The following is a 12,237-nucleotide window of genomic DNA, read 5'->3' on the forward strand; positions in this document are numbered from 1 at the left end:
GTGCACTCTCCAATGTGAGAATGGATAAGCAGGGTAAAGGGACAGCAATATTCCGTTTATTTAAAACTTTTTTTTTTTGAGGTCGAAGACAACAATATTCTCTGTAGTTCTCTTTTTTTGTGTGTGTGTGTGTCAAATACTTGTAGTTGTCCTACGCCAAAGTTAGGTGTCTTATTCTCCCATGTTTTCAAAAGTCTACAATTATATATTGAGATTGACCAATTAGATGTGTATTTTACGAAAATAATATTTTAATAAATTAATAAATATATTATTAATATTTTATTTAATAATTATAGATTTTCTTTTGTTAGAAATCATGGTAATTTTAAATCTATTTTTTTTATATTTTTTTTTTAAAATTAAATAAAACATTTTAAATATTTTACCGCAACATCAATAATTCAGGTATAATTTTTCAATCGAAAAAGAAAATAGTGTGTATATATGTTGTACCATTCCAAAAAATCACGTTAACAATGTGTTTACTACTCAGTTTCATAATTTTATTTATTTATAATTAATATTCATAATATATTCACTACTTGTCTAATAATTTCTTGATTTATAACTACTGTTTCTCCGATCCCTACTATCTTTATAATACGTGGAACATTCGTTTGAAAATCTATATCAATTTAACAAATATTTTTTTCTACCGATAAATTTCTCAAATTTTATCAACTGGTATATATATTTTCAATTTTACTTGGTTGTTTTGCGATTCAATAAAATTTTCACTCTTTATGTTTTGTTTGTTTGTAATTTTAAATAGTCTGATTCATATTGACATTTATATATTAGATTATTTATTAAATTAATATTGTACAATATTTATTTTAGATAAAGTAAATAATTGATGTAATATTTGTTGAGACAATGTTAAATTTATATAAAATTTTATTAGATATAGTAGAAAAAAAATTTGAGACATCTTGTAGAATAAATTTTTTATTTTTTAGAGACGTCTAAAATGGTTGTCTTACCTTTCGAAGGTACCGTTCTTAAAAAATATAAGATTAAAATATTTGCAGTTCGGTTAAAATTCAATCCATTTCAAATTAATACAGATTAAATAAATCAATTTTCAATTGATTCAAATTACAATTTATATAATATTATTTTAATACTAATATTATAAAATTACATTAAAATTAGTTTGAAGAAAAATATTATATATAATATACTAAAAATTAATGTTACGGAATAACATTAATCAATTAGGTTTGAATGATATAAAATAGTAATAAAAATATATTGAATTAAACAAATACAGGTGCATTATCCCGATTTCAACAACAAACTATGAACTAGCTCAGCCACCCCAAGTACAAACAAATACAAAAGATATCATTTGAAGAAATATGTCTATGCCAACGAAAATTACCTCTGTACGATCGAACCCTGTGCTTAAACATCAAGCAGTGCCCTGGGCAATTCATTGGTTTCAAACCAAACTCCTGTTTGTCAATCTAAAACATACATATATACATATATATATATATATATATATATATATATATATATATATATTTTATATAATACAAAATAACTACTCCACTCATCCATTGTTTTACCGTTTACGGTTAAGTTTATTGATATAAATTTTATTAAGAATGAATCTTATTTTATTTCTGCAAATTATTTATTTAATGCTACTACAAGTAAATTGACTAACGAAGATAATAGAAATTGAAAAATATTAATTATAAATCGAGAGATCATAAGATAAATAGTGATCACATTGCTAACATGAGAAATATTAGTTATAAATTGAAAAATCATAAGACAAATAGTGAACACGTTGCTGACATGAGTTCTTGGAGTACAAAAACTAAAATGATATGAAAGCGATAACTTAGACGAAGCAGAACCAATTAAAAAAATTTGAAATTAGGGTTTTAGACCTATGAGATATGAAAAATGATCTTATTGGAGAGGTGAGGACATGAAGAAAAATAAAAAGAAAGTCAAAAAATAAAAAGAAAGTTAAAAAAATAAAATAGAGTAAAACGATACCTCAGAGAGATTTGATCAACATATTTAAATAATAATATCAATATTCTTTAAGTGCAAATCAAAATTTTATTTTTTTTATATTTTTCTTTACAATTTATTTCATCTCATACATTAATAGTGAAATGACCGTAATTGTGGTCATTATTGTATAATACGACAAAATTTCGAAGACCGTCATATTTATACACTTGATAATAAAGATCAATATAGATAAATAGCATAAAAATTTCATGCCAATTTTCAAACAGATTTTGTTTTTTGAAATTATTTAAACTATTTCTTCATTAAGTGAGACGATTTCGAATCTCCATTGTCAACAATATGCATATGCCAAAATAATTATGACTTTGACGGTCACTATTGAATTTGGTGCATTCAACGATTACATACATTTAATTTTAATTTTTTTTAACACAAAATTATTAAAATGAAGACTTGGATCTGATCTCAATCAACGATTACCAAAAAACTCATATTCGTCACCATTCTCCATGAAGATGCTAGAAGGCACATTAGAAATAGTATACTTGAGTTTATATTAAGTATTTGAATATACTCATAAAAAATATTAGCTGTTTATCTTCATAAAATAATTTCCCATAACAATGTGTTCATTAAAAACCTATTTAACACTAATATTATGTGGACAAATATCTTTATATAAACTAATATATTCACTAATTTAATCACTAATTGATTAAGACTCCTTTTATTTTATTTTAATGTGCTAATTAAAAACATCTAGTACGTTTAACAAAATAATTTGTTAAATAAGTGTTTAATTAAACTGTGGTTAATCTTTATTTTGATCTCTATAATAATTATGATTTTAGTATGTTTAAAAAAATAGATTTAATTTTTGTATTATTAAATTTTCCATTTTTCATCCTTCATTTAATTTTATCTATGTAAATCTAATTATGTGGCACACTAAGGTGAATTATTTTAATATTTTATGCTTATTTTAATTCAACGTGACATTTAAAATTGAATTTTTTTACCATTATATATATATATTAAATCCAATTTTTATATACTAAATTTTGTCATACTTTTTGGGCAGGTCGCTGGTGTAGGATGCGCTGAAAACCAAACAAATTTCTCCCTAGTTGGAGGTCGATGGTCGGGGATGTGACCTCCCAAAAGAGTTTTTAATTTTTGTTTTCTCGTTTTAATGGTGATTATATGAATTTAATATATTAATAAATAATTATACTAAATAATATATTAATAAATAATAATAATAATAATAAATAATAATAATACATTAATAAATAATAATAATAATTTAGTAATAATAATAATAATAAATTATTATTATTATTATTAAATGATTATAATAAATAATAATAATAAATATATTATTATTATTGTTATTGTTAAAAATAATTAAAGTTAAAAATAGTAAATTATATTATAAATTTAAAAGAAAATACATTAAAAAAATTATATTAATAAAATGATTTCATTGGTTGAAAACAAGTCACGAGTATTGGTAGACGAGTTCGACGAAATCCTAGATGTGGAACTCAAGGGCATTTAGGTGGACATCAATAAGATATATTTTTTTCGTTAATTTAATGTATTTTATTTCATGTTATTAATATAATTTTTTTAATGTATTTTATTTTAAATTTATAATATAATTTACTATTTTTAATTTTAATTATTTTTAACAATAATAATAATATATTTATTTATTACTATTATTTATTAATATATTATTATTATTATTATTATTTATTAATGTATTATTTAATATAATAACCATTAAAACGAGAAAAAAAAAATTAAAAACTCTTTTGGTAAGTTGCATTTCCGGCCAGCGACCTCCAATTGGGGAAATTTTTTTTGGTCTTCAGCTGGCTGGCCGCTCCCTGGACCAGCGACCTCCTATTTGGCCAAAAAAGTAGAGCAATTTAGTATATAAATTTGGGAGTAGGGTATTTTGATTTAAAAAAAAAGAATATAATAGTAAAAAATATTTTAAAATTGATAAACATAATTTAAAAATACAAACTAATTTAACTTGATCGACATTAAATACATTAAAAAGAAAAAATATTTCTAATTTAGGTTTTACACAATAAGAAAAACCTAGAACTTAAATTTGAAATTAAACGCAAAACTTTTTGAATGAAATTAAACACAAACTAATCATGCAAATGTTAAGAATCAATTAAGAAGAAGAAAAATGAAAATGAGATTGGGGTACTATAGGCGAGAAAGAAGAAAGAAAGAAATGAGGTTGGTCTCGTGTGCTTTACGTGTGTGTTGTGTTTATTTTAATTTTTTGTAATGTTTTTATTTTTTATTTTTTTTATTAAATGAAACGCATGTTTCAACAAGTCTTAGTCTCGTTAGCTCCACGAGCTTTATCATTTCCATGAGTTCCATCATTGTTTGAGTGAACACTATCTGCTATGGACTCATAACTGTAATTGGCTTTGTTTTCTTCCCATTCTAAATCAATTAGTACTTCATCATTGCGTGTTTGACTTCAATTCCATTGAGCTTCTTCTTCAAATACCACGTCTCTATTTACAATGATCTTTTGTACAAAGATCATACTCAACTGGAATGAATAGTCATAAAAAATTGAAGTTTGAATTGTAATTATTTTAAAATTCAATTCTTGCACTTTAATTGATGTTTTACTCAAGATTAAACTTGGTAATCAAAAGTTAGTAATTAATCTCTTAATTGATTATAATGTTCTTAACAATTAATATGAAGTTAAGAAGCTGTAAATAATAGTGAAGTTTGATTTGTGCGTGCAAAGAGTTAAAGATAAGGAATAAAAATATCACACACAAAAAGTATACGGCTCACCTAACTCGTGTTAGCTCAGTCCTCACAACCGTGAGATTTTCACTATGTGCCCAGAACCAAAACGTTCTTCTTCACACATTTTTTCTTGATCACACCATGATCAATTACAATCTTCACTTTTCAACCTATAAATAATTTTTATGGTCAACTTTCAATCTAAAAAACATTTTTACAAACACAATCAATCTAACATAAAGATATAGTTGAGTTACTTTCAATGTGTATGATAAAAGTTGTTTGTGATCTAATAATTCTCAACTATTTGTTTGAGATAAATAAAGACAAACATTAGTGCAATTAAACCTTGTTAGATCGGTTCTTATGTACTTGTTAGATCGGTTTCTTGTCCGATCTAACATCAAACGTTGTAATAAATAGTTAATTATTAAATCAGCTAAAATAATAGATGTAACAAGTCACATTCAAAAATGATTTATTAGATCGGTTGAATTTGAACCAATATAACAAGTCAAATTCAAAATTGATTTATTACATTGGTTAAATTTGAACCTATATAACAAGTCATATTCAAAATTGTTTATTTTATCGATGAGCCAATCGATTTAAATAATTAACTTTTTAATTTTTTTTTCTTCATAACTTTCACCCTTACATATGCATCCTCATAATTTCACATATTACACTATTAAGTAGAATTTCTCATTCAACCATAAAACACAAAACTTCATACAAAGCTTTACATTTAAAAATCGATGACAACGAGTCATAATTTTTTTACAAAATCTAAATTATCAAATTTAGAGCTACATAATATTCACTAGTTAAAAAAAAAAAAACATTATCTTCTATTAACAGTCTAAAGATATTAAAATGATACAAGTGCTTCAAGCATTTTCTATTAGTTCAAGAATCAAGTTTGCACAACGTTGTCGGACATTCATCATTTCTTCATCTTCGAATGGTTTTGATTCTCCAAATATCTGAATTATAAACGTTGAAATAACAAAGTTATATAAATCATGTGACCATAAAAATCATAAGTAATTAATTAATACTAACTTTGAAAAAATCTATCACATACCCGCATCCATGAATCAACAAGACCACTAGATACAATGTTCAACATATGTATCATAATGTAGTTACCACACTCATAACATTTAGGTTGTCTTTTACACTAAAATTGAATAATATATGTAAATTATAATGAGTAAATATTATTACCAGTTATATAAGCTGATTTAGTACCACACAGAAAGATAACTTTTGATATTTATTTTTATTCCAGATAATTTGTCCATAAGTCAATCACATGAAATATTTAATTAAAGATGTATTGAGACAACCCTCCAATTGTGATGAGATAAGATTATCCGAAACCATTATTTAAGGACGGAGATAAACATTCAACCTAAAAATAAAGCAGAATGATGAGCCAAAAAACATATACTAATTTATTTAGCAAGTAAAGTAAAGACTAAGAATTGTCTTTTACCCAACTTTAAAATACTCTAAATTATTGAATTTGGTATTTCAGATATTCACCATATACTGTTTAACAAGCTTAATTAGTTTATTTAAAAAAAAGAACAAGCTTAATTAGTTTGCGGCTTGTGCCATTAGTAGTAAAATAATTACTTTCAGTTGATCAGAAACTGAAGTACTGAATCCTATAAATTACAAAAGAGCAATCATATCTTCTAATTTTCTACAATGTATAATGAGAGAAAGAAGAAAAGAGAATAAGAGAAAATAAATAAAACATCAATGAACTCTGCTGAAAATTTTAGTACTTTATAGCAGCTGTTTTAAAACAAAAATAAACAAAAGTCACTCAAAACGTTCATTTGAACGCACAGGAAATGATTATATCAGGAAATTCATTTGATAGCATTTAGTTTAAAGATAAGTGAATAAAACATACACTATTTCCATTCTGTTCTTTCAAAATGCACAAACCATCACATGTCCTGTTGTACCTCATTCCAACTCAACTGTCAAATATACTCTTCTTGGCTGAAACAAACATTCTTACTCTATTACTCTAACGGAAATGCTTGTAAACACTAATCAAGGTATTGCCAATAAAACCAAGATAACATCACTTCAAATGTAATTCACCTCCTATAGGCTATAATAATATATTGGCAATGCTTTGCAATTAGTATGGAGGAAGCCAAAACTGCGAACTAAAAAACAAATAGCAAAATTACGTCTACAGTCCTTTAAGATTGACTTATTTCTCGAATTGGTCAAATAAAAAGTTTAAGTTCCCAAATTCTTGATCATACATAAATAACAATTCTTAGTTAGACTCAAATAAACTCAAACTGCACCATAAATAAATATTTTCCATCTTATGTACCTCCCCATTTTGCCGGATCCAACCGAAAAGCTTCCAATACACGCTTCTGACACAAAGTCTCAGCCATATCAATGTACCTTATCAAATTATAAAAATGTAAGCACAAGATCAACACATAAAAATGAAATCAATCCATAACAAACTTCTGAAATTAAAACAAAACAAACCATAACCAGATCCACAAATTGCACATACTCATTTCCACCATAGTATCTAGCACCTGGATAACCTTCACTGTATTTATTTGTCATAACCGATCCAACCGCTTGCATCACCGACAACGACATTAGAGTGTTTTCATGCTTCCATCAGAGCATAGAGACATTAGACTTATTATTAACAGAGACAATATCACAAACACATGACATGCAGTTTTAAAGGATGATTGAAAATTGGGGTAACTACTACTACTACTACTCAAATTTCTCCATCACTTCCGAAGTTTTTTAGGCATCATCAAACCATTGTCACATGTTTTTAAAATCGTCCGTAATTTGACTGATTCTATACTTTTTCTTTGGTGCTTCCGTGGAACAACACATGGTATGATTTATGTGGATCAATATTAAAAAATTATTATAATTGTAGATATTTTGCATAAATAAAAATTTATAATTTTCTTTATTTTTACAGCTGAGAGAGTAATTTGATTCTTATTGATTTAACAGAAATAGAATTGTAGAACACATTTATTTTTTCTAACTTTTACCAAATAAACATCAATTGAATCACTTTATTAATCGTAAAAATCAGGAGTATCATAAACTTCTACTATTCTACTTCTTTTAATTGATCACAAACCACAAGAAATATTTACCCAATCTAAAAAAAGAATGTGTGAAATTTTTACTGCAGGAAATTTTGGTAAAGTTGAATCATATATACATAAAAAATAAATTAGAAAAAAATAATATTAAAGAGATTTGCAGATATCTAATTTTATTTGAAGCTCCACGTGGCAGTATATTATTGCACAATGAGATTTAGGAGTAAGATGTGTTTATGGTTGGCAATGTTTGTAGCAAGTTTGACACACCATTACCATGGCTCTCTCGTCACCACTTCAGACCCTCCAAGGAATGTTGTGTTTATGGTGCCTTCGCTGTTGCGTTGGCGATTACCATGGCTCTCTCGTCACCACTTCAGAACCTCTCTTCATTAATCTCTGCTCACGGAATCGCCACCGCAACAGCGAAGGCACCATCACGGCATCAGTGTGCGGTTCACGCGGCGGCATCCGACACAGCCACGACCGTTGAAGTTGGCAGTTATGAAGAAGGGAAATTGGTGCGACCAAAATGGACTGGAGAAACCCCTCTGTCTCGCATGGTTCGAGCTCTCATATCTTTCAAACCCTTATACTCTATCCTCAAACTTGGTGCTAGACAGGTTTTAATAAGGTTCACAATTACCTCAACACTTCAGATTTTGCAATAACTACTTTTCTAATATTCTAACAACTAGTTTCAAAATTATGTTGATTGTGTTTTTTTTTTAATGTGAAAATGCACAGTACAGCTGAGAAAAACAACATACCTTGGAGGGAAATGACGAAAGAGATTTTGGAATCACAAGTTTATAAGGAAATGGATACCATTCAAAACCACTCTTTAGTATATCCAGATTGTAATTTTATCTTACTTTTTGTTTTGGTGTTTCTGTTCTACTGTTTTCCTTTTTTTACCTGCATGTTTCAATTTTATTGATAGAGAGACTTCTTGATTTACTTTACAGATTATTTGAATCCATTCCATGCGTATGATGAGGGGAATCTTACATGGCTGGTAAATGAATAGATGGTTTTATTTGGTCATTCCTAATTCTATTTGCTGTCATGAGTTGAAATTTATTATCTGTGATTTTTTTTTTCTGGAAAGTTAACAAGGCAGATTTTTGTCAAAGGTTATATACATTATACTTGTAAAATTGTGTCTGTTATCCATTCAACATATAACTATTTGAATTTATTTATTTCAAATTACCTTAACAAAGTTATATACATTATACTTGTAAAAATGTGTCTTCTCACTCGTCATCCATTCAAGATATACTTAATTGAATTTGTTTATTTCAGGTTACTCACTTGTGAAATTGTTTGGGAAAGTTTAGAGAAACAACTTATGACATGTCTATAAGTTGTGTTCAACTTATTTTCATAAGTTCTTTCATGGTAGTTTACGAAAACAACTTATAGATTATAAGAAATTAGTTTGACTTTATTTTATCTTTTGTTATAGAAATAGCTTATACTTAGTATTTATATGATAAACACTATTAAGTTATTTATTCAATCAAGGTTATAGTTGATAACAGTCAAAAAAATGTTTAGACTTGAATTTGACCTTTTGCCCTTGCAATATGCTTTAGTTTAATCTTGTGTAGAGTAGTGTCTGTTCATGCACATTTACTAAATTGTGATATTTTCCAATGTAACATGTGGTTTTTTCTTTCTTTTGTTCTTTAGCGACCATTTGAATCTTAGGTGCATTGTTGACTTGCACTTTAGTGATATCATAGTAGTAAGATCTGTATTATATGATGATAGGCAGCAGCAGAAGCAGAGGCGGCTACTAAGTCAATGGTAAGACGAGCAATTCCCAACGCTTCTTCCATCGATGAAGCAACTCAAATACTGCGTGGCAATTGGCTTCAAGCAATTGAACAACACCATCTACAACATTCACAAACATCCATGATTAGCGACATTCTAGACATTGGATGCTCAGTGGGAGTAAGCTCAAGATGTCTGGCAGACAAGTTCCCAACGGCGAATGTCACCGTGAGTTTATTATAGATGAAATTGCTTTTTCAACACCATGTAATGTAATGATGGAGATAGCATAAGAGAATCAGCAACACATAAAATTATTCCTGGTCAACTTCAATTTATCAAGAATAAAAAAGCCTTATGCATGGACATGCTTTAATATGATTGAAATGTTTGTTCCAGGGGCTAGATCTGTCACCGTATTTTCTAGCTGTGGCTCAACATAAGGAAAAGAGAGGAGCGCCTAGAAAAAATCCTATAAAATGGATACATGCAAATGGGGAAGACACAGGCTTGCCTTCTAAATCATTTGATCTTGTGTCTATTGCGTATGTGGTATGCCTTTTTCTCTCTGTATTTAGTCCTTAAAATTCATAGAATGGCTCTGTACTTTTTTCTTTCTATATATACAGTTTATTATATTCTACTCAACGAAAAATTAAAGCACTGTTATGAAAATATTTGACAAGATATTCATTGGATTTTATTTTCTTGATTTCTCAATTTTATGCAGTTTCATGAATGTCCAGCCAGAGCTATAGTGAATGTAGTAAAGGAAGCATTTCGTCTCCTTCGACCTGGAGGCACCCTAGCTATGACAGATAATTCGGTATATAAAATCCTGATCATGTTTTTTTTTAACAAAAAAATTATGTTCCTATCACAAACACTCATATTTTTTTTCCTTCTGCAGCCAAAGTCGAAGGTCCTACAGGTATTTTCCATCTTTTGTTCTTGATGATATTTTCTTTTTTATTGTGATTAACTGTAAGTAAGTATTTATTTTTTTCTTCATGTGTTGTAGGAGTTGTCTCCAGTCCTGTTTACATTGATGAAGAGTACAGAACCTTTTCTTGATGAGTACTACTTGACTGATATGGATGAAACACTGATGGAAGCTGGTTTTGTGAACATAACATCAATTCTTACTAACCCCAGACACGTCACATTAACAGCTACTGTGCCTCAATAAAACATCTTGGGATGTTTTGTTTTCTTTAAATTTTTTTGGAACATAAACATCTATTGTTGTTTACTTTAAACAAGAATGAAAGTCCTTGGTTTATGCAGTTATTATTGTGTTGTAAAGGAGAACTATATGAAACTGGTAGATTAAATCGTGTATCAATGGTTCGCAAAACAAGGCTTATCTTACCTTTTACTTATTAGGCCTTTTATTTCGTTGCCTTAAATGGTATATGATCAAGAGTAGGAAATTAGGAATAAATGTTTTAGAAGGAAAAGCCAACGTAGATAACAAGACAATAGTGCACTCTCCAATGTGAGAATGGATAAGCAGGGTAAAGGGACAGCAATATTCCGTTTATTTAATTTTTTTTTTTTTTTTTTTTTTTTTTTTTTTTTTTTTTTTTTTTTTTTTTTTTTTTTTTTTTTTTTTGAGGTCGAAGACAACAATATTCTCTGTAGTTCTCTTTTTTTGTGTGTGTGTGTGTGTCAAATACTCGTAGTTGTCCTACGCCAAAGTTAGGTGTCTTATTCTCCCATGTTTTCAAAAATCTACAATTATATATTGAGATTGACCAATTAGATGTGTATTTTACGAAAATAATATTTTAATAGATTAATAAATATATTATTAATATTTTATTTAATAATTATAGATTTTTTTTTTGTTAGAAATCATGGTAATTTTAAATCTATTTTTTTTATATATTTTTTTTAAATTAAATAAAACCTTTTAAATATTTTACCGCAACATAAATAACTCGGCTATAATTTTTCAATCGAAAAAGAAAATAATGTGTATATATGTTCTACCATTTCAAAAAATCATGTTAACAATGTGTTTACCACTCAGTTTCATGATTTTATTTATTTATAACTAATATTCATAATATGCTCACTACTTATCTAATAATTTCTTAATTTATAACTACTGTTTCTTCCATCCCTACTATCTTCATTAATCTGACGTATAATACGTGGAACATTCGTTTGAAAATCTATATCAATTTAACAAATATCTTTTTCTACCGATAAATTTCTCAAATTTTATCAACCGGTATATATATTTTCAATTTTACTTGGTTGTTTTGCGATTCAATAAAATTTTCACTCTTTATGTTTTGTTTGTAATTTTAAATAGCCTGATTCATATTGATATTTATATATTATATTATTTATTAAATTAATATAATTAATATTACACAATATTTATTTTAGATAAAGTAAATAATTGATGTAATATTTGTTGAGACAATGTTAAATTTATATAAAATTTTATTAGATATAGTAGAAAAAAGTTTGAGACATCTTGTAGAATAATTTTTTT

At 27.1% G+C, this 12,237-nt stretch overlaps 1 protein-coding gene across 1 annotated transcript; it reads left to right on the forward strand.

Annotated features, from left to right (window-relative positions):
* The first annotated feature begins 8,165 nt into the window (after positions 1 to 8,165).
* On the forward strand, positions 8,166 to 11,106 carry LOC101512863 (uncharacterized). Its single transcript, XM_004505448.4, has 8 exons — positions 8,166 to 8,577; positions 8,691 to 8,803; positions 8,912 to 8,961; positions 9,723 to 9,956; positions 10,128 to 10,280; positions 10,459 to 10,554; positions 10,639 to 10,659; positions 10,750 to 11,106. The coding sequence occupies exons 1-8, from the start codon at positions 8,180 to 8,182 to the stop codon at positions 10,915 to 10,917; spliced, it is 1,233 nt and encodes a 410-aa protein (XP_004505505.2). The 5' UTR covers positions 8,166 to 8,179; the 3' UTR covers positions 10,918 to 11,106.
* Positions 11,107 to 12,237: the final 1,131 nt, after the last annotated feature.

This window comes from Cicer arietinum, chromosome 6 (genome assembly GCF_000331145.2).
Source record: "Cicer arietinum cultivar CDC Frontier isolate Library 1 chromosome 6, Cicar.CDCFrontier_v2.0, whole genome shotgun sequence".
NCBI classification, from domain to species: Eukaryota; Viridiplantae; Streptophyta; class Magnoliopsida; order Fabales; family Fabaceae; genus Cicer; species Cicer arietinum.